Source organism: Onychostoma macrolepis, chromosome 08 (assembly GCF_012432095.1).
Source record: "Onychostoma macrolepis isolate SWU-2019 chromosome 08, ASM1243209v1, whole genome shotgun sequence".
Lineage (NCBI taxonomy): Eukaryota > Metazoa > Chordata > Actinopteri > Cypriniformes > Cyprinidae > Onychostoma > Onychostoma macrolepis.
Genome location: NC_081162.1, coordinates 7,895,269 through 7,919,465, shown reverse-complemented (window position 1 = coordinate 7,919,465; position 24,197 = coordinate 7,895,269). Strand labels below are relative to the sequence as shown.

At 35.7% G+C, this 24,197-nt stretch overlaps 2 protein-coding genes across 2 annotated transcripts in view; both read right to left on the bottom strand.

Annotated features, from left to right (window-relative positions):
• The window catches only part of inpp5l (inositol polyphosphate-5-phosphatase L), a 38,510-nt gene extending 33,006 nt beyond the window's left edge, over positions 1–5,504 (bottom strand). The window contains exon 1 of the mRNA XM_058784081.1: positions 5,376–5,504. Coding sequence (XP_058640064.1) covers positions 5,376–5,384 — 9 coding nt within the window. The 5' untranslated portion in view covers positions 5,385–5,504. The remainder of the gene's footprint in view (positions 1–5,375) is intronic.
• On the bottom strand, positions 957–23,832 carry LOC131545353 (glycerol-3-phosphate acyltransferase 4-like). The gene is made up of 13 exons (XM_058784079.1): positions 23,322–23,832; positions 21,379–21,886; positions 18,936–19,008; positions 18,332–18,665; positions 14,774–14,848; positions 14,559–14,648; positions 12,555–12,648; positions 12,345–12,460; positions 12,115–12,170; positions 11,305–11,390; positions 7,679–7,807; positions 7,059–7,138; positions 957–5,503 (listed from the first exon to the last, which is right to left on the bottom strand). Exons 2-13 carry the CDS (start codon positions 21,544–21,546, stop codon positions 5,395–5,397), a joined length of 1,410 nt encoding a protein of 469 aa, XP_058640062.1. The 5' UTR covers positions 21,547–21,886; positions 23,322–23,832; the 3' UTR covers positions 957–5,394.
• Positions 23,833–24,197: the final 365 nt, after the last annotated feature.

Here is a 24,197-nt window from a genome sequence, read left to right as displayed (position 1 = left end):
GAAAGCTTACCCCTTTTGACTTGCTGTTAAAGAAAAAAATAAAAATAAATAACACTAGCTTTTCTAATCTTTTTGTATTCTATCTGTTTGTTTTCTTTTTATTTATTATACAATTAACAAAAGCAAAAAAAAAAAGGCTTCTAACACTAACTTTTTCTATTCTATCTGTTTCCTTTTTATTTATTATATATAAAAAAAACCTTGCTACGTGTACTGCGTTAAGCAAACAGAGACTTTTTCTGTTAGTAAACATTGTGACGTTTTTTCTGTGGGCAGAGCTTAGGTGGAGGCAGAAAGATCCCACTGACCTAGCTATGAAGTTTGTTAGCTTGTTTTTTTTAACAATTAGTGGAGAAAATCCAATTTTACTTGCATATATAAGATCACTCACTGTGCAGGACCATGATTGTTATTTAAATAAGTTAACTTTAAGTACTAAATCAGATTGGCCGACCTGTACTCACTCAAAGGACGGACGATCTGACAGGATCAAGTTACCTCCGGTTGAGTGAACCACATCTATAGAGAAACCTAACGTGTAGTAAAGAGAAACTCACCTGTGTCTGTCTAGTCATGAAGATATATATATTTAAATTTCAGCAGGCAACTATTTTTACAGCTAACGTTACATGAGGGTGAACTGGGCCAAAATACAAAAAGTAAGTTAAACATTCAATGTGATGGATATATTATTTGAAGATGTATGTATCATGTAATGGCCAAATAGTTATTTTACATCCTGTAAATGATGTAAGTTAAGTTTACGGTGACATTACAGTACCTTTACAATACTTTACATACAGTACATTTAAAGTAAAATGTGAACATTTTCTAGACATAAAAAGTCCAGAAACTAATTTTGAACTTTCTGTGTTTGATTATTCTTTCTTACCAAGTTCTTGGAAATTTCAGCCATTATCAATCACAACAATGTATATTACAGATGATTACGCATATAAATCGTCAGTTTGTTGTTTTAATTTACACACACACACAGACACAGACATTTCATACACGATATAGTCGTGAGATGCATAAGAAATCTTCAGACACGTAACACAAACCATAATCCATAACAACAAAAGACAATAGTTTATTAAACCTTTTCTGATAAGAAGTGTGCGCTGCAAACGCGAGCATTTTTGCCGATCGTTTCTGTCCAGTCCGCTCGTTTTATCGTGTTTAACCGCAGCTGTTTTCGGTTTTTGGGCAGCAGGTATGCGATAAAATTTCAAATTGGAGCCTGTACTATGTCGATTCTGGCACCCAACATCACAACCAGGGCCGTACCCACCATTGAGGTCCCCGAGGTCCGGACCTCGGTATTTTTCCAGTAACAGAAGTTGTAAAATTACCTTATATTATGCTTTGGTGCTGCAAGGATAAAAAGCCAAGATAACAGATCTTCTCATCAGAGATGCCTAATATCTTAATTGTTGTTTTAACGATGTGCGATTTGACATTATCGAGTATTTTGCAAAAACCATTCAAAACTACCCCTAGAGTGCACGGGTACGTTACGTAAAGTCTACACTAGTGTGCGCATTTAGAGTGCGTTCTTTCTCTGCATGACTCAGTCTATTAAAAGGCATTTAGAATGATCACAAATTAAAGACATGGGGGCAGAAAATGTATATTTACACCACTTCATATAGTTAATCAATTTCATACGAAGAGTGCCATTTTTCTCCAAAAATTACCATGATTACAAATGTGATATAGATTTTTTACAACAGCTCAATAAACAATAAGTTAATTAAGAGACTTATGTTTTAGACACTATATTGCCTGTTTTTGCTCTGTTTCGACAAAATAATTCATTCCAAACACAGCCACAGCACTGTTTTGCGTCTCTGAGCAACATGACGGTGTTTTGTTCCTGAATGAATTTACTGTTTAAATGATTCGGTTCAATCGCAATGACTCACTTATTAACATGACTTGCTGCCACCTACTGGCGGGTTTAATTTCACATTTCGACTTTCTCTAAAGTTTTAAATCATTTCAAATATCAATATATCAAAACATTTTTTATGCATTTGTAATTGCAGGTTAAATGCATTTATGTCCTGCATTAAACACTGTGTAAATACGTCTAAATGTCACTTCAGATGACAATGATTGTGTTGATTTCACTTGCTTGGTATCAGCCAGAATGTCTTATTCTTATTCTAAACTGATTAAATGTAAGAATTTGACTCAAAAGATAATGGAAACTTTTAGAAAAAAAAAAGGCTTTATATAAAGGTAAAAATGCCCATAAAATGTAAAAATCAGTTTAAATTCATTTTAGACACCTGATTTTACTGAAGCCTACCAGGATAATTATAACTGAGTTTATTAAATTCATAAACAAACAAACTATCTCTTCTCTATTTCCAGTTTGTGGATCATTCATTGCAACATTTAATCTGATTTTCATGCTTAATAATCTGTTGATAAATCTTGAAAAATTATTTATGCTACTACTGCCCACTGACTTGGTTTTAAACCTATATTATTATCTAATTTATGAGCCTTAAAACATCTTAAAATGCGCACATGTAGGTCAGGAATATTTTCTCGAGGGAGCATGCCCCCGAACCCCCATACCAATCTCCATTTTGGGACCTCGGTATTTATAAAAACCTGTGTACAGCCCTGATCACAACAAGATGATATTTTAAGCTCCTTATGTAGCCTCCTCCAGTTTTCCTTTGTTTTGCCTCCAGCTAGCTTACTATAGCAACAGTCGGCTCCACTGTAATATCCAGTGATGCAAACTATTCGATCTTTTAAATTGTGACCGTTGTGAATTGAAAGTTGGGCTGTTATTTTACGTGATTCGTGTAATTCATAATTATTGCGATGACAATAGAATTTTTCTGACTTGCGTTTTCAACATATTAGGAATACAACTAAAATTGAATGGGTCCATATTTTAATATAAAAATATTATTTGCAGTTCAGATTGATTACTTTACAAAAAATCGTATTATTTATTTAGTTGCTTTACCATTACCATAGTGGTCTGGTCTTAATATTTTCCTCAAAACAATAGTCTCCCTAATGTTCTAGATTATGGCCTTGTTTGGTATAAATAAAGTTAGTTGAAAAAAAATCACCAGTGTAGAAACAATGGTCCAGAGAAAGAGAACAAAAGAGGTTTTTTTTTTTATTGTTAATAATTAATTAACAATATTGTTAATAAACAAAAAAAGCTTATTTTGTTGTGAAAGTGCATGATATTCTAGGCTGCCCATGAAAGCTTTTTTATTTTTCCAGTGTACATATAACAGCCTATAGTTAATATAGCAGCATCTACAGTATAAATATCTAGACTTATTCCCCTTGCAATTTGATAGGTGTCTCTCACATTGTCCCACAGTAACATTAAAATAGTGTAGATTAGTGTACAATGTATTATAATAATAATTCATTCTATTTAGTGTCCATTTCCTTCATTTTACATATTTAATATTGGGGGTATCCAAGTTATTTGACATATTTGAACTTTTTTTTTTTTTAAAGTAACACAATAGTTACTTTTCCTGGTAATTAGTTACTTTTATAATGATGTAACTGAGTTACTTACTCAGTTACTATTTGTGAGAAGTAACTAGTAACTATAACTAATTACTTTTTTAAAGTAACGTGCCCAACACTGGATATGAGGGTGAATAATTAATGACAGAATTTTCATTTTTGGGTGAACTATCCCTTTAAGAATTACACAGCTTGAAAAGTATCCAGATAATGCCATGGGAGAGGATTTGTGAACAACAGTAAGGCAACAGACGTACAAATGACAAATGACAACATGACATATGTAGTACATCTGGATTTCATTCATACTATATAAAACACATTTTAGCGGTCACAAATTAATTACTTATTCAAAAGAAGCACCTATTCAGAGAATATACGATTTCAGACAGCTTTTCTGTTTACCGAATGTTTTGATTCTGCTTCATTATGAGCCCGTAGTGTTTTAGTTTTAGAGCTAGTTAGTTGCATACAGTGTTTCCTGCACTGATATTCAGGACATTGTGGCGCTAATGCTTTATTTGCAATGACGTGGCATTTTTTAGTTTGAGGTCTGACACCCTGTTTAAGACTAATGCTCTGTGTAAAAATTCAGAGCGAGAAATATTTTAATTTGAATAAATGGCAATTGATGCATCTGTTCAGACATAAGCATGTCATCAATGCAATTTACATTTTACATGTAAAATATGGCACGTACTATCAGAGAGTGAATTTTCATGCTCATTCAGCCTATTTGCATTGGTCTGAATCGCTTATTTAATTGGATCATATTATCATTGAACTCAAAATGAGCCCAGAACTGATAACGGTGTTGTGTGCAGTTTTTAAATTTGCAACAGAACTTGAGTTTTGTTGTGATAAAATGTATTTTATTTTTAAATAATAATAGAATTTTACTGATGTGTTGAAAAATGGGTTATTGTTTAACAAGTTTTAGGGTGGTTGATCTAAAAAACAAATATCCTGTAGGAAACACTGGTTGCATATGTACAGTACATGCTGCATAGTGTTGTTTAAACATCACAAGTAATGGTTTTAATTTGAATGTGTGCAGTACCTGAACAACACTTCATAGAGTTTTCAATTGGCCATCACTTGGCCAATGTCATTAAGACTCGTATGATTTGACTCCCAGATGGAAATGGAAATGGAAAAGAGTTCTGGATCTTTCACACAAGGACGAAAAACTAAACAAAAACATAACAATAACAAATTCTTCTCAAACCCTTCACACAGGTTTGATTGTTTATCCAGAGGTATTTTGAAAAGCTAATGCAGATTATTCATCTGCAAAGGTCAGGATAAGCTTGATGTCCTCAAAATAAACTGCAAGTTTCCATGCATATTTCTGCTGTTTTCTCCTGGTAAAATCCAGGATTACAGTGATTCACGCAGCAGAAGTATAGCAGAGAGATGGAAATGCTTTCGGACACCTATGTAGAGCCTGATGAAGCGTTTCCGTCAACCATACATGGCCATCAGATTTAATAGTTTACTGCGTCCTAATGACACGTTAAGAGCAAATGATAATAAAAGAAAAAGAAACCATAACAAATAAAAAAATAAAGAGAAAGAAACCATTAAACTGCTGTATTGCATCCTTATGACTCCTCTTGGGTAACTCGGCCACTACAGACTGAATCACGCTACATTGACTTCGGTCAAAGGAACATTACGCATCAAAACACGTCTCATGGTGTTTTGATCACGATCTGACCGAACACTGGACACGCTTTGGTCCTTTGATGAACAATTAAACAAGGACAGTTCTTACTATGTGACGTAAAACAAAAGCATAACGTCGTTGTCCAGGTGTCAGAACTGTCTCTTGGCCTCCAGGTCCTCACCTGATTCATCTTCCTCTCCTCAAGAACGACTGCGGTCCTCTTGCGTTCCAACCAAAATCTTGCTGTAGAGTTTTTGTTGCTCCTCTTTGAAAGTGTCTTTCACTTTTCCTCGTTTCAACCCACCGTCCCTGAAAAAACAAAACACACAAATCCAGTTTCCACTAAATTGCCTTTTGCCAAAAGAAAGGCCACTTACCTACTGAGAAAAGCAGCTTTGATATGCCTAAGCTGGTTTGCTAGTCTCCCAGTCTGATCAAAACCTCCCTGTTGGCTGGTTTTAGAAGGGTTTTGGGCAGTTGTCAGCTGGCCAGGCTGGTAGATTAACTTAAACCAGCTAAAACCAGACATTTTCTGGTTTAACAGACAGTTGTCACTTATCTCTCAATCTACAGCTTATATTAGTGTTTTTATTACTTTTCATTGGCCTCAACATTAGTGTTTACACTGTAAAAATTAGCATAATTTTAATGGCAAAAGTCTGTAAAATTGCTATGGTAAAAATCTGTCAATTGGTTAGCGTTAAATTCTCTTACTCTATATGGTGAAAAACTGTATAAAAAATAATAAATAAAATAAATTGTAAATTTAAAAAAAAAAGGGAAATTTTACTGTAAAATTAACAGTTTTTATAAGTAAATGCTATAAAAAATTAAATAAAAAAATTCCCTGTTTATGTTTTTTTCAACTGAAATAACTATGTTTTTTCTTATCAGATATATATACATTAGGGTTCATCTAATGTTGTTAAAGTAATGTTATGTGTGTTACCATAAGGGTGTTTTGTATTTGTATGAATGACACCGTGCACCTTCTATATATTAGTATCTACTTGAGCTTGTGAAAAAGCTACTTGTGATGAGCTTTGATTCATCATGTGGCTTTCTCTATACCACCTGTGTTTTATGGTGGTTATAAATGTATTGTAAAGGTACAAAACAGATTTCAGCACTTCAGTTGGTAGGTACAGTATATTAACTGTTTCCCTGCCAGCGTATATTTTTTCCCAGCCACCGCAAGCATTTTTGATCATTTTTAATTCCCCCCAGAATATGTTGTTGTACGAATAATTGAACATGCAATCTGTAAAAATAAAAAACTGAGCCTCTACTTTTTAACAACAACAAAAAGTGTTTTATTCTAGCTTCATGCAATCTTTTTTTTATCAACACTTGAATGTGGGTAAGTTTCATGAAAAAGCATCATTTTGAACAAGAAGCTGAAAAAAATACGTTAAAACCCCCCCCCAAAAAAAACAAACATGTCCAGATCAGATTCAGAACGATGATCAAAACATAGATGGAATAGATCGCCTCCATCAACACATCCAAAGCTTGCACGATCCTAAACCACTTCCTGGACCGTCATTTCATTCGGTATTGTTAGGCAGTTTCGATTGATAAGCGGTTTAATGTTTGATGATCGTGTTATTTTATAAATGCTTTTTTCTGCTGCTTCTTTGCCTTATTTTGATCCAGACATTCTGTAGTCTTTCAGAAGATGCGTAATAGCACCTCCTACCGTAAATGTAAATTCAGTACGTAAAACCTGAAATGTTGCATTTTTAAAGGAAAAGCTCTGACAACCACAGCTACCATTTTTATTGTAACTTTTACAGATTTTTTTTTTTTTTTTTCATAATAGTACAAGCACAGCTGCGGAGTCAGATAATGACAGCAGACTTACCACAGCAGGTCCACCAGACCACCCTGTCTGGCAATGGCTGCCTTTACTCTGTTAGCAAACTGCATTGCATCCTCACCTTCCTGCAAGGAGACAAAACAGACCTTGATAAAATCCTTGACCTTTGGTTTTAAAATTGATTTAGTGCCTAAATTTATTTTTATAATTGTTACAATTATTTTCAGTTAACAGCATGTTCATTTCTAACTGAAGATACAGGTATTATTTTCTGAAATGGTTCAAAACAAACTACAAATACATAAAGGAAAGACTTCCAAAATTATTCCAGTGATTTTACAGAGAACTTTTGTAACATTCAAGGTGGGGCAGATCACACCAGCCCAATGATTTACCTATGGTGACCATTTCGGGGGTTTTTCGGGATGGGAGTCTTTTACATGCGTTAAAAACAATGGTCTATTTGTTTATTTGCATGCACACATGCAAACACAGATGTCCATTTCCAATCTGTGGTGGGTGGACAAAACTCCAAACCCACACGGGCTCATTTGTGCTTGATTTGTGTATTAAATGCACCAATGCAAAAATGGGAAGGGCAGTGCAACTCATTCATACCACAGATTTTACTGCATTCACAGAGGATGCATGTGTGTGAGCCTTACCTGACGGCTCATCGGAGGTAGGTACCACACGCTGCAGACGATGGCCCAGCTACTCATCATCCTGAGCAGATAATTCACCATCCCAAACTTACTGCTGTTCCAGAAGGCGTCCCCGAACCGAGGGTCATACTAGAAAAGACATGCAAATAAAATGCATTGCAACCACCACCACAATGCTGACAAAAAACAAGGTCATTTTCTTTTTTTCCATTTTCCATAATCATTATTTTTTTCCCCAGTAAACACACCCAAATATTCTTAAAACAAGAAAACAAATTGTAATAAGTAAAACATGTTTTCTTGAATTAAGTTTATATGGTCTATGTATTTTTATTTGTCTAAATGTTTAAGTTACATATAAAACTTTTGAAACTCTAAATGTAGACCCAAAAAAAAAGAAAAATACAACAAAAGACAACACAACAATATTGCAGTAAAAAGCATGCATTTCAAATGTAGATCCAATTTTTGCTTTAAGCACATATTTTTGCAAGCTAATACAAAACAAAAATAATACCAGATCTATAATTATAATAATATCTTTCACAATTTAGCTTCTCAATTAATCTTGTTTTAATGATGTTTAGATGTTACTGCTGACAATTGTTGATTAGGATATTAACATCCTAATCATCTGCCCTTCATCATTTTTCTTACCATAAGAGCTGATAAAGTAAGAGAAGATGTACTTCAACCTTTGAAAGCAGCTTCACAGCTCAGAACTAGAGTGAAATCATACAGCCTACCAGGGGTCATGAACTGAGAAACCAAAAATCCCTTGATATTTTGATATATAAGAGGTCATTATACCATAAAAAAAAAAACATCCTGTAAGTTTCAGAACTCGAAACCTTCCCGTTAGTCTAAAAAAAAGCTTATATTGAAGGCAGTTTGTCAAAACAACAGCTTGTGGAATGTGCCACTTTATGATGTAATAGTGTAGATAAGCATCGCCTCTGCAGAAGATCAACACCTGCTTCTACATCACTGCCTGTTTAGCCCGCCCACCGATTCACACATGTAGTGTAAATAACGAGAGAGGTGAATACAGGTCTACGCAGAAACCACACGATAAAGATGGCTCCGAATACAACAAGACACTGAGCAGTGCCAAGTTGTAGAAAAACAGTGTTTGCGTTGCCTTCCTTCTGATCCCAACACACAAGTGTGAGTAACTGTTTTCATTACGTGATTACTATTGCTTTGTCCGTTATTACAGAGTATTTACGCGTTTTTGAACTAAATCACATCAGCGTCCATCTTAGGGATGAGCATTTTTCAAAAATATTGTATTTGAATATTTGGGCTCATACAAAACGAGTATTCGAATATTCATTTTTTTAAATGAGGTTTCATGAGAAAGACATGATTTTTAGACAAGTTTTTGTCGAAGTTACGTTATATCTCAAGGTTTTATCTGGTAAAAACGTGTGTAAACAAAAAATATATGTGACCCTGGACCACAAAACCAGTCATTCACGAGTTCGCACTTACATGTAATTAGCCGGAGTATGGTAATGCGTATTTGGTGAGTATAGTGATGCGTAGTTGGCGTGCTGTTCTGGGGAAGGGCTCCAAGCTCGGGAATGGCCCGAACCCAGAGTACCCCCCCCGTATAAGTGTGGAGAAGGGGCGGAAGAGGGATGCTGATTAACCGTCAAACGGATAGAGGTATGTCAGCTGTATTTATACCCATGAGTTGATTAACTTGAGTGCATTCCTCTTGTGTTAATTAGGCCAAGTATCTGACGTGCTCCTCCCGAACTTTGTTAATAAAACATCATTAAGGGTCCATTTTTCAAAACTGAGATTTATACATCATCTGAAAGCTGAATAAATAAGCTTTCCATTGATGTATGGTTTGTTATGATTGGCGGAGATACAACTATTTGAAAATCTGGAATCTGAGGGTGCAAAAAAATCTAAATATTGAGAAAATCGCCTTTAAAGTTGTCCAAATGAAGTTGTTAGCAATGTGTATTATTTGTCAAAAATTAAGTTTTGATATATTTACAGTAGGAAATTTACAAAATATCTTCATGGAACATGATCTTTACTTAATATCCTAATGATTTTTTGCATAAAAGAAGGTTATTTTGATAGTCCACTTTAGACATTCTACTAACTAGAAGTAACTTTTTAACTACATGTCAACTACATGTCAACTAATTCTCATTAATTTGCAACTACATGTCTACTAACTCTCAGAATAGACTCTAACGACTGCTAGTCGACATGTAGTTGCAAAGTTACTTACTGCCTATGTTTATCGTGTTTATATTGTTTCACATGTTAATCTTGAGAAAAACAATAAATCCACATGCTCAGGTGAAAGTTTGTTCATCAGTCTAATAACAATAAGAATGCGCGCCGATGAAGATAACAGTGTTAAACCACTCTCCCTCAAGGAAACTTAAAAGGAAGCTTTTCTCTTCTCGGCTCACACGGGGTACAGTAATAGACAGCTGTCTTTCCTCAGTCAACTGCTGTTTGGATTTCATGTGATTTCTCATTGTGGTGCTGATATTATGATAATTTAGCAATATAATAAATTATATTAGTGCATTTAGTGTTTTTATTTTTCGAATAATAATTAGCCTACGACAGAAAATAGCTGTCTTCTAAATGATGTTTTTTGGTGTAAATTCTTGATAACATTATAAGTTGACCTCAGAGAACAGTACAAAATAATAAAAAAGGCAGTTCATGACCCGTTTAAAAATACAAGTATTATTTACAGAGCATACTAACAATTCAAAACAGTCTCTAGGTTTGAAATAATCAGTATGTCCAGTGTGTTCTGAGTGTAAAAGGCACACGTCAGAGGGTGTTTGCACATGTAAATGATCAGTGAAAGAAAATAATAAGCTCTTTTAGTACTCAAAAGAGGACACTGTGGTCTTAGTAGATTTCTACACTTTGAGAGACTTGATGCCAGGGTGTTGTGGGTGGTTTAAACTTGTTGCTATGCTGTTCTGGGATATCTAGGTGCTTGTTTACTGGACCAAGTCAAAAGAGTCCACCCCCAAGTCCCCAAGAGATAGCTCAGGTATCTCCATCTATGGGATTTTTTGTTTTTGACTGTTATATCATCCATCAGTATTAACTCAGATCAGCCCAGAGAAAAGTAATAGCACACATCAACTCAACATATGTCTCAGTTTTATAGCGTGGTCCAAAAATCTGGGATTTTTTTCTCTCATTTAAACTTGGAGAAAACATTTTAGTATTTTGAAAAACAAAGAAATTTGACAAAAAAAAATCCAAAATATGTATGCAGTATTTTAAGATCATATCCAGTAAACAGATCCAACATGATCATCAGGACTGACGCAAAAGCTCATTCAGCTTGAAAGCTGCTGTTGTTAAAGCAAAAGAGGGCAAACCAAATACCAAATTATTCATGGTCATTTTTTAATTCAAATGATTATGCTGATAATGTAATTCATAAAAAAGCAGTGTTTTCATTAGTGGTCTCAGACTACAATGTTTATCATTTTGGTATTATTTATGATCATAGCATGAGCATTACAAGACAAAGTTGTGCACCAATATTTCACACTTATGATCAAGGTTTGTTCACATCCCTTACCCAGAGTATTCATTAGAGAAGTGAGATTTCTGACCTTTATGGCGACGGGGTAGACAGTTGAGCCAATTTCAAAGCTTCCTTTTTTGAACATCATGACCGATGTATTATTAATGCAGGTACCTGAAGACAAATGATATGATACACACATGAAACAAACATAATACCATATTAACATCCAGTTCACGACACCTGTTCCATGTTAGTAACTAGAAGTTTAAATGCGTATATGAATTAGTGGAGAAACTGTAAAAGGTCAATTGTAATTTATTTAATCACAAACAAGAAAGCTTTCTTTGCCTGTGATCAACAACTATGATTAGTTCACTTTGTGAGAAAAATATTTCAACAAACACTGATTTTGAATTATGGATGTCCAGTATTTGTTTTCTGCCGTCTAAAGTTATAATGCTTTTAAATTTAAAAATATATACACCGCCGTTCAAAAGTTTGGGGTCAGCAGGAAAAAATAAATAAATAAAATAAATAAATAATCACGGCTTCCACAAAAATACTAAGCAGCACAACTGTTCTCAAAATTGATAATAATAAAGGATCCGAAGACAAGACACTGAAGATTAGAGTACTGGCTGCTCATATAAAAATATTTTAAAATAAAAAAAACTGTTATTGTAAATTGTAATTATATTTCACAGCATTACTGATTTTACTGTATTTTTGAAAAAATAAATGCACCCTGTGTGTCCATAAGAGACTTCTTTCAAAAACATTAAAAATCTTACTGGCACCAAACTTTTTAATGATAGCGGATGAAGGAAAAAACTTAGTGGTCTCCTCGAGTCTCCCTTTCATATAATAATAATTTCTGAGGATGAGTTCAGCTCACCTTCGGGGAATATAAGGATGGGCAGTTTGCTTTTGTCTTTTACGTGATCGCTCAACCTGAAATAAAATTCATTTAATTAATGACAATACGTATACGTACATATGAGTGTTATAAAAAACACAATTCAGCGAGATATTTGAGCTAATAATGTTACAAGCAATATTTTTAGAAGAATCCAGCACTTCTGCTCAAAAGCCACAGAAACAAGATAAGCTGTGATGTTGTGTCACCTTTTAGCCACTAGATGGCGATCTTTGACTTCTGAGCGCTCGAACCAAATGTGTGGACAAGCTTTCACCATAGACTTCTGAATGAGCCCCATCAGGCCCCCATGGATCTGACCCACCTATAACACACACGTACAATTAACCCTTTCAGAGCTTCTTTCTCACACACACCAACTACAGTTCCAGTAAAGAAACGCACACATACACACTTACCATTGCATAGCATCCGTCACTGGCCAGTATAATGACGTCAATGGGTGATGTGTGGTTGGCGACACAGATGCCTCCATTCTTGGGTTTATTTTCACTGTCCCAGACAAAGACACAGAGAGAAGATTGTGAGCGGAGAGTGTAAATAGTGGCAGGAGAAGCAGAGCAATGCAAGTTGTGTCAAATCTGTCAAATCTAATGAAAACGTTTGTGCTGACATCCAACTGTTTAGTAGCGTCTTCTTCATGCTGTTTTGTTGTTTTGTTGTCTGTCTGAAAGGAACCAGTTTGACTGGTCAAGGGAAAGGTCCTGAGAAAAATACTTTTCTTCTTTATTTGTATCGTATTTTGGAGGAAGATAAAAGAAGAATGCACATGAGGACAATGACCTGAAATACCACACATGATCACATTAGGGCGACGCAGGAATGACAAGCTGAGATAATGACAAAGATGGCACTGGAGGAGTTCAAATTCAGTTCAAATCTGATCTGACACTGAAAAACCAAGCCGCTGTTACCTATTGGGTGTTATGACATCTGACGCCACTCTATCCTTCAGATGACATTAGAATCTAAAAGTGCCCAATGCAGCATTGATACAGAACCTGTTAAGAGTTCAAGGGATAGTTCACCCAAAAATTAAGTATGCAAAAACACGTATGCAGCGCATGTACGCAGATACGTTGTTTGCGTTCAGATCAAAGCGTAAACAACGTATCCTCGTACATACGGTGCTGCTGAAACAGAACAGCATATGTCATGTGATACTCTCCAAAATGATGCTTTAGGGTGGAGACGAATTGTTGAATAAAGGCATTATTTTTGTTTTCTTTGCACACAAAATGTATTCTCGTAGCTTCGTAAAATTACAGTTAAACCACTGACGTCACATGGATAATTTTAACAATGTCCTTACTACGTTTCGGAGCCTTGATCGTGGTAGGATCCTTGCTGTCTATGGCAGGGTCAGAGAGCTCTCGGAATTCATCAAAAATATCTTAATTTGTGTTCCAAAGATGAACGAAGGCCTTACGGGTTTGGAACGACATGAGGGTGAGTAATTAATGACAGAATTTTCATTTGTGGGTGAACTATCCCTTAAATATTCTCAATCACCAGCTTTCATTCACTGTAACAAAGTGAAAAGAGTGACTAGTACATTCTTCAAAATGCTTCCTTGAGTTTAAGAGTTGCGTGATTTTTAATGAATGATTTAAGTGTGCAATATGCAATATGCATGATGGTGATAGTGTGAGATTGTAAGCATGAACGATTGTTAGTATGAATGTTGGAATGTATATTAGTTTGTGTAATTGTGATTGTGTGACTGCCTGATTGAGAAAGTGTGTGTGATTGCATACGTGTACGTGAGTGTTTGATTGTGAGCTTGTGAATGTGTGTGTGATGTTTGTTGAGCGTTGAAGTCTGATTGTGAGTGTGTATGTGAATGTCTGTGTGATTGAGAGTATCTAATTGTGAGAGTATGTGTGATTGTGAATGTATGTGAGCATGTGATTGTAAGCCTGATTGTGAAAGTATGTGTGTGTGATTGTGAGAGTATGTGTGTGATTGTATGATTGTGAGAATCTCATTGTGAGAGTGATGGCGAGCATGTCATTGTGAGTGTCTATGTGTGTGATTGTGAGCATCTGATTATGACAGTATGCTTGTGATTGTGCACGTATGTGAATGTTTGATTGTGAATGTCTGATTGTAAGAGTATGTGTGTGATTGTGAGAATCTCATTGTGAGAGTGATTGTGAGCATGTGATTTTGAATGCGAGTGTTTGATTGCGATTATTCTGATTGAGTATTTATGTGTGTGTGACTGTGCCTGCATGTGGATGCTCATGTGAGTGTGATCATCTGATTGTGTGAGCTTGTATGTGTGATTGTGAACGTGCGATTTAAGATTGCGCAATGACCCAAAATGCCAAGGCTCCAGATGTTTGGAAATTTCCAGTAAGCGTGCGTATGTTCTTCCACACATCTGTGACGCTTCTTACCTGTGATGGTATGTGATGATAGCAGTCAGTGCTCTCACACAGATACGGTAACACATCAGGTGTACTTTCTCACTGAGAAAATTTTTCACCCTGCAAACACACATAGTGACACGTTAACATCTGTTAATGGCTTCACAGATATGTTGGTTCAGCACTAGTTTAAGAAAGCAAAACAAATGACAAAAAAAATCATATATATATATATAGTTTCCTACCTCTCATTGGGCAGAAAACCAATCATGGTGGTGAAGACAACCAATAGGCTCACTCCTGTGATTGCTAATGTTAACCTGATAAACCAAAAACAAGGCATTTCAGCTCGAACACTGGAACAATCTCTACAAAATTTACCCTTTAAACTATTTTTCATTTAAAAGTACACAGTAAGTTTTGTTTGCATTTTTCTGGATTTGTGAAACATACTTATGAGGAAGCGACCTACTAGATGTAGAATATTCAGAGTATTAATCTCATGAATTTTAATATTTCATCATTTTATTTCAAATTATTTTTATTATTTTTTTGAACTTTTTAAGTTAGCAGTAAATTACTGAGCGCACCTTTAATATAAAAAAGTAAAGTTTTTACTTTTGAAGCTTTGACTGGAGATACAAAGAGAGAACAGGACATTCATTGAATGAAATAGAGAGACTGTAATATGTCACAGGTCAAAAATAAACCTACATAGCTATATGATCACCACAGCTCCACGAGCACACACTCCCCACCGCACCACAGCTCTGACCCAATGCATGCTGCTGAAAAATGTAAGCAATGACACTGGGCATTTAGGTTTCTGTCCATGATTCAATTAATCCCACAATACCCAGGTGAGAACATCTGATTAAACAGAGCTCAGCTATCAGGCGCTCTTCCTCCTCTCAGATGTGCACATGGGATGGTGAGGAGTTTCTATTAAAGAATGTGGGTTAAGGCCATGGCCCTGACTGACATTAATCCTACACAAGCTCCATATGGCCCTGAGGGGGCGTCAGAATTAGCCTGTATTTTAAGACGCTAAATTCAGACTCGTGTGCCAGAACAGAGCAAGTGTCTCAGGGTGGACCAGTTAGAATGATGTCAAATTATAATGTCAGCCAATCAAAAATAAGAGTTATTATTTATTTAACACTCTAATTGGCAGCAGAATGTTACAAGAGCTGCTTTTTCTGCTCTGTCATATGACATACAGGGGTTCCTGTAAGCATTATAAGGGGTGAGTATTTAATGTACAAATGTACCCAACAATGAACCATGTACTGTATCTATGCTGGATTGTTTTATCACAGACATGTAAATGAGAGTAACAGCAGTTCTCTCTGCTCCTTTCTTCATGAAGCAACTGTTTCTAATTTGAATGCTATGTCCCCAAAAAACACCCAGAAGATAATACCATAATAATCTGTGACCCTGGACCACAAAACCAGTCATAAGTAGCACGGGTATATTTGTAGCAATAGCCAACAATACATTGTATGGGTCTAAATTATCGATTTTTCTTTTATGCCAAAAATCATTCGGATATTAAGTAAAGATCATGTTCCATTAAGATATTTAGTAAATTTCCTACTGTAAATAACAAAACTTAATTTTTTATTAGTAATACGCATTGCTAAGGACTTCATTTGGACAGCTTTAAAGGCAATTTTCTCAGTATTTGGATTTTTTTGCACCCTCAGATTCCAGATGTTCAAATAGTTGTATCTCCGCCAAATATTGTCCGATCCTAACAAACCACACATCAATGGAAAGCTTATTTATTAATTTATTCAAAAATTCATTATGACTGGTTTTGTGGTCCAGGGTCACATTTGTTACATATGGTGGTGTTACTTTGTACGCCAAGGTACTTCAAAGATTACCAATGCACTACCATGGTACATGTTAAAAAAATAAAAATAAATAAAAATTACCATGATGTGTGTTAAAAAGCCCTGGTAGTATCACAGTACATTTTAGCACTTGTTAGATGTTAGCAGTGGCCTCATTTCTCATTTTAGCATACTTCTCTTCTAATCTTCACATCAGTGATGATGCTAATCTACCACATCCGTCACCACCACTGCTCATTGCGTTCTAAACTGCCATTCGACGGTGAAGCCACCAGAAGTGTTCGAGTGGCCATCTTACTACTCCCTACCAGCAGAGTGCATCATTGACTGACAGCCAAAACACTGACCTAAAATCACCCGATTTGAAGCGTTTGAAGTTTTTATGTTATGTGTATGTAATGAATTGTTACTTCAGATCTTATCTACAATGTTTATGTCTGTTGGGGCAGGATAAGGGATATACTGAAATCGTTTATGTGGTCGTGTCTACTGCCGACACAGGTAACATCCAACACAAAATATATTTCTTCATGTACGTAATTACGCAAGAAATATTAAACATGAACATATATCTGGTCTTAGTATCAGAAACTGATTCGAATATACAATAAATATTACAATACAAACCCCTGTTACTTTACTGCTCTATGTTGTAGCTTACCATGCATCATCTTGGAAATAAATCTTCAAGTCACTAAGTCCGTACCATATGTAGTCAGCATTAATTCTCTGAATGAGTGTATTTTTTATGTCCTGATGAAGCAACATCTATTTCAAGATTTGCGCAAATTCTATGACATTTTACTACCATTTCAGTTTGCATAGAAGTAAAATGTTTTGTATATTTAATTCAATATTAATTTAACCAGCGTTTGAATCATTAACTGCTTCAAAATGCATGCTGTTAACGAAATCATTGTTGAAACGCTTGCAGTTAGCCTACTGTACGAATAAACAACAATTACATAAACGGTGAATTTTCGAGGAAAATTAACATATACAAAGTATAGATCTTTATTCAGATTTCATGAGCACTTTGTAATTTGAAATGCATATGTTGAGGATCTTATCCATCTGATGTTTATCACGTTCATCTGATGTAAGCTACGGTAATAAATATGATACGTAACTTTTTATGCGGAGAGGAAATTCCCGACATTTGCGTTTGTGTTGTAAGAATGTACAGTCTAACAAATGCTGGGTAAAATATGGAAGAACCCAGTGGTTGGGTTGCTTTGACTCAGCTGTTGGGATATTGCCCAGAAGGTTGGGTTAAACATTTTACCCAACTGTTGGTTGAAATCAACCCAATCGCTGGGTTTGTCCATATTTTATTCAGCACTGGGTTGTATTTAACCAAGCATTTTTTAGAGTGTACTAGGATACTTCAGATATAAAAACGCTGATTAGTTAGGTGATGTTTAGTCATTAAAATCAAACGATTTCCTATTCATTCAAAAGAATGTATGGGAATACCAATATGGCGGCTTCACTTTTATGACGTCACAAGCAATCCAGTTTTCTATTATAGCTCAGTGGTTACCACCCAAAATGAGAGATTTGTTTTGATATCAGTTAATATTGGATAAAGTATATCTGCCAATACTCAATATTTAATTGTAATGCTCATTTCTCCTATTTTCACATTACCTTCTAACGCTCACTAACGTTATTAGTGAAATCATTTCATAACATTTTTAAATGTAATCTTTAGCAAATCTCAAAATGAATATCCATTTCTCATACTGGTCATCACAATGATGTGACACCTAAATTCACTAGTAGCATTTAAAATTACTGATTTTAGTTTTTAATATTTTTTATTTATTTAGACAAAATAGTATAGAATTGTAATATCAGCCATTTATGGGTTATTGGTCATAAAATGTATTTGTATCAGCCAGAATTTTAATATCAAACCCCATTTTCCTTCTTCCTCACCTGAGGGGCAGCAGGAACCCATAGCGGATGACAACGCCGAGACCCCACAGCACGGTCAGTCTGGAGCTAATGTGTTGGAAGTTATAGTTGCTCCTGGTCAGCAAGTTCCAGGACTCAAGTTCCTCTGCCGTGAAACATTTGGTAACCTCGTCGTCTACGATGCATTCAATCCCACGGCGGCAGAAATAGAAGGTGTCAGACATTTCAAACTCTGATGAGGAAGGGGAGGGGCCTGTGGTGGTGGAGGCGGAGCCATCCAACTCTCGGCTGCTGCCGTTTCGCCGAATCTCTTTGAGCTCCTCTTCCAGCGATGTAATTTCTTTAGCAATAATGCCTGAGATTAAACAATACATACAATATCAAAACCCCGAACAATTTATATTTTTAATATGCAACCGAATTAACAGACATCGCAGGTAATTGTTGACTGTAGATAGGTCAACTGAAAAAAAAACACTTCAGTACACATCCCGTGAGATTGACAGAGCCAAAACAAGCAATGCCGCTCAGATTAACAAGCAGATGAGCACACAGCAGGAGTAATAGATCATTTTCCCATAGGTGTAACAGCACACAGTGTTTACACAATCACTGACATGCGTACCATTAAGACTGTAAGGCTTGTACAGAAGATGGTTCTTCTCCTTGGCTCCTCTTTCCATTCTCACTGTGGCCCACTGGAAAAAAAAAAAAAAAAAAAAACTTGATTTAATGTAATCTTATTTCCACCGCAACATCCTAGTATTGTTTTTCTATAGTAAGAATTATCTTAAGTTGAAATGAGTTAATTATCATCTAAATATTTAAAAATACTCTGACCCTCTAAATGACCCCCTAAATGACCCTCTGATCATGCATTTTTTTTAAATTAAGTTGCTGCAGTGACAACATATTTTTGTAGGCCAGCACAGAGGTTAGCAACACTCTGGTTGCCACTACAAAAACCCAGTAGGGTTTTCCATTGGTTTTTGGATTATTGCAGAAAATAAGCTCTGTGACCAACTAAAGTTTATGATTCTTACATGTTTAAATCATCAGGATGATCTTCACAAATGAGCGCAACAAATTTGAAGCCTAAATACAGCAGAAGTAAAAAACTTAACATAGGCTATAAACGGACTACACCACTCACATGATTTCAACGTCACCACCATTAAACTTTCAAAAGTCTTTATTTAAAAAAAAAACCTTTTCCTTGAAAGTTTGAGTGCGCAAAAGAACGATTAAAAAAAGCCATTCAAAAACGTATTGACTTCAGGACAATGGAACTGAAAGTGCTAAAATGCTACAGTAACTTGTTTCCGGGTTTTGGCCTACAGCACACTATTACATTTCTAATGTACAGTGAGCCAGACATTATCGAGAAATAAAATTCATACATATCCTCAATGGATTATATCATAATGGACCTTAAAATAAAACTGCCTGTTTCATGGTTTGAAAACATATTGCTGTGGACTGTAGCACAAACACACACATACTGAATATTCCCCTTAGGGAACAACAAGCGCTTTATTGAAAAGCTGTGGGAGGAGGAATAATGTCAGTATGTTAATTCAGGCATGTGGAGCACACAATGCACACAATTGACTTACTGCACTGAGAATCAGAAAACACTGAAGGCCTGCTATTGATATCTTGCAAAATTAACACAGGCTTTGCTTCAACTTCAATGCCTCAATGTTAGCCTATTAATTTGTCTTTATTTCACTATCTGAACTAGGGATGTAATAAGAGTACTTTGAGGTTGAGGACAGAATATAGACATCGCAGTCTTTATTATTTTGTCCTTGGAGCTTACGGTACAGTAAGACTTTGCAATCCTAAATGTGCAGCTCAAACTGCGGAGCTGTAGGTGCTACACACAGTCAGGAGTAGCACTTTTTAGCATTTTACTCTTATTTTTGTTTTTATTTTTAGGAACAATATTATCTATCAAACATCCTCGTTATTGCTTCCTCGTGACAAGGTTGGTCAAGCTGAATGTTGTTTAACACACAAACAACATGAAGTTTAACTAGAATTTCTCCTTTATTCTCTTGTTTGTTGTTGAAAAATACTTGTTTCCAGAAATTTCAGGCAGCAGGACTAGAGTCACACGCATGTCTGCTCATGCTGTGCGAATACACAAACGGTTACATAACAGCTTCAGACGGACGTGAGGTAATGTAAATCAGCCACAGCTGGAGAGGAGCAGCCCCTCAGCTCTTCACTCCACCTCCATGCCTGTCTCTCAACTCCATGATTATTAATACGGGGGGAAACAATGCCAGTAAAGGAAGGAAATTATGCATTTTCTAAAAACGTTCACCAGATGTACATTTGATCAACATGTCCTCCTCATCCAGATCTCATTTCTTGTCCCTGGCCTCTTACGTACACAGAAGCTGTGTTTATATTTAGACCCTAACAGGTTTTGCATCTTATCAGATGGCCACAATAATATAACATTATGAATGCTCTGGAAGCACATGAAAAGTTCACGCTACTAAGTGCACTCCATAAATAAAAAAAAGTATCAAAATGCACCATGTTAGTACCATAGTTTTTTGGACAAGGTACTGTGATAATACCATGTTTTTTGAACATGTATTATGATAGCACCCTAATATTATTTGAATAACATGGCACATGAATCAGGATGCAATATATCATTATCATATCGGTAATCTTTTGATTCTGGTAAATACTACATTTTTAACTGTTGTTAAATGTTTACGTTTCAATTCTAAAACTAAAAAAAAAAAAACTTTAAAATGCAATGCTTTAAAAATGCTAATCATTTAATAAAAGTTTAATGCAATATTTTGCAAATATTATAACAGACACATCAATTTGTCTTATTGTACATTACAATGTTGTGATGCCTAAAGTCACTTATTGTATTTAAAACAACTGATTTAACTAGATTGAACGATTGGTTATTTATCTCTCTCACTCCAGCCTTCCTGTCAACTCTATGCTATCCAGTAAACAAATGCAAGGCCACAAATAAATCAGTCTGAACAACAGCATCCTGAAAGAGAGCAAGATGACCTTCAACTCACCTTAAACACCTTGAGCAGCGTCTTCATGTAGAGGCTGCGGATACCAAAGGACAGACCGAAAATGGCAGGAACGATGATGAAGACCAAGAGCAGTGTGAACCAGACAGTGAAAGAGATGCCCAACAGCATGCACAGCAGATTATTGAACGGAGACATAAAAGGGCCCATTTTTACAAAATGAAAAAGTGGTTTGTTTTTAGGAAGAAAATAAATCAATTGGGAAAGGAAAGTGGACACCCCAAAAGGCAGCTATCTCTGGCACTTTTAGGGTCAAAGTCTCCAGAGCATGAGGTGGAATGGATTCATAAAGAAGACAGGTGACATTATAAAGTCTTTCATTTCCAATGGCGCATGACTGGATGAAGTAAAAACATCATTCTGCAAGAGGCACTGCCCAGAGGCAATTTACTTTGCATTTAATGATGCATATTCTTCAACACCGGCAACTCAGATGACTGTAGGCTCAGAACTTGACAGCTATTCGCTCAGAACCCTGACATAAAGAACCCTGGAGAATGTGGAGGAAACACAAACAGGAAAAGGATTATAATTCACTCGAGTACAGGCTTATTCAAATCAAACCAATAGAGACTGAACACACCAAAGTAAACGCAACAGGTTGATCACAAAGCCAAACAAAGTGGCCTGGAACTACACTAGGATCTCAAACAAGGACACGTTTGAGTACTAGAGATCCCACGAGTACAGTGGTGGGAGACACACTTACATAACAGAGAAGAGACGAGACGAGAAGAGACGAGGACAGAAGAGAAGAGAAGAGAAGAGAAGAGAAGAGAAGAGAAGAAGAGAAGAGAAGAGAAGAGAAGAGAAGAGAAGAGAAGAGAGCAACTCAGTCTGAATTTTACTTTAAGTACCAAACTAAAATATACCGTCCATACAATATGAAACCATTGTTTTTATTGTTAACTCAAACTACTAATAACTGTTTTCAGTACTTGATATAAAACTAAAATAAAACAAAATAGAAATGCTAGATTTTTTCTAAACTTAAAAAAAACTCGAACGAAAATTCAAAATGTTGCCTTGGCAAATAACTGAAACTAAATACATTTCAGTAACTAAGTAATGAGGTAATAAAATGAACAAAGCTAAATATTAAAAACACTAATAAAAATGAAAGCACATAACAAATTACTAAAAACTTATACTCAAATTAAAATAACATAGATCATTCTAAACATCAATAAATAGTATAATAGTATTAATAAATTAAATAACTATTTAATTTATAAATATTACTAAAATAACTGAAACTGACCAAAGAAAACTGAGGTACAGTTAAGATTTTCACTTAAGTAAATCTGAAGCACTAAACTATGCAAAGTAACCCACTTAAATAACTATTCTTTTCATAGTCCTGACCTTAGTAATACTCTTAAAAAAGAAAAAAGGGCATGCAGTTGAGGAACCGTTTATTGGGCTATCCAGGTAAATTAACTGGGAATAATTTGGATTAAATTGATTAAAATTATTTGTTTTACGTTAAAATAAAGTGAATGACAATTCTCCTTTTTTTCATTCAAATGCATTTCATTGACTGTTCTAAATAAAAAAATAAGTAAAATCAATTTGATTTCGAGGTTTAAATAACATTTTAAGGAGGAAACAAAAACTTTCCTTAGAAATGTAGTTGAATAAGTAACGTTAGGCTAATGGGTTTCAATAGCACGACTACAATTAAACACAACACTTAAGCAGTAGTAATAGTAATGAAGTACAATTAATCAAGTACTTACACGTCGGGTTATTATATTATATCCCTGCTCGAAACAAAAACTGATCGACTACATGACTTTATAAGCAGGGCATCTCTGGTAGCTAAAGCTTTCAGATGAACGGACGAGCCGCGGATCGACGGAACGCCTCGCCGATCATTTCACAGTCTCGCGCGTCACGTGCGCGGTATCTATAGAAACACTTACTCGGCGCTTCACGGAGCTGCTCGTTCTGGAGCCGAGGGCGCGTCCTCCTCACACCGGCAGACTGTCCCGGAGAGAAGATGCGAGACCGAAGATCCGCGTGTCGTGAGTGACGTACGAGCTGACGCGTGTCTGTGACCACATCACTGGAGTTTTCACAGGAATCACACGCCTGTCTGCCACCAGGAGGCGCGGGGAGGCTCAAAAACACAATCCCCCACTGCGACACAGGCGCACCTCAACGCGTCTTCTGTCTCACTGGAGAAATGTGTACCCTAAAACCATTAGTTATATCCCTAGATTCAAAAGATTGGTATAAATGATACAGATTCGCTCTTGAAATTGCTACAAATGTATTATATAAAGTAGCTAGCAATCACAACCGAATGTGATTGGTTAATCCTGAGAAGCGCTGAGAAAAGTAACAGATCGTGTGTGATCGCGCTAGCAATGCGCTGCTTCCGCTACAGGTTTAATAATAACTCGCATCTTTACAGCAAAACTGAGAAGCTCAAGTAGCGTTTAATTTAACAAAAAATTGTGGAAAAAATTAAATATAGGAATTACTATATTTCTGACCAATTAGAGACAACTTTCGAGTCTCTAACCCTACCGTTTTCTTTTTCTAATGATCAGTATCAGCGAGTCAAAAGCGCTTTCTGGTAACCCTAACAACTAAATAATCCATATGTAGACTACCTTGCCGAGATACTGAAAAAAATCCTAAAAATAACTGTTCAAAAAGCATAAGTACTTACACTAAAATCCGCCAGGTGGTGCTGCAGCACTGTATTCAATGTATAATATATATATATATATATATATATATATATATATATATATATATACACACACACACACACACACACACACACAGTT

What these genes read in the sequence shown, in the direction of transcription:
- LOC131545353 (XM_058784079.1), bottom strand. Translation starts at nt 21,546, where the DNA reads ATGGGCCCTTTTATGTCTCCGTTCAATAATCTGCTGTGCATGCTGTTG. An exon ending in GTGACGGATGCTATGCAATG is followed by an intron (nt 12,461 to 12,554) that starts GTAAGTGTGTAT and finishes TGTGTGTTATAG; the next exon opens with GTGGGTCAGATCCATGGGGG. An exon ending in CATCCTTATATTCCCCGAAG is followed by an intron (nt 11,391 to 12,114) that starts GTGAGCTGAACT and finishes ATTTGTCTTCAG; the next exon opens with GTACCTGCATTAATAATACA.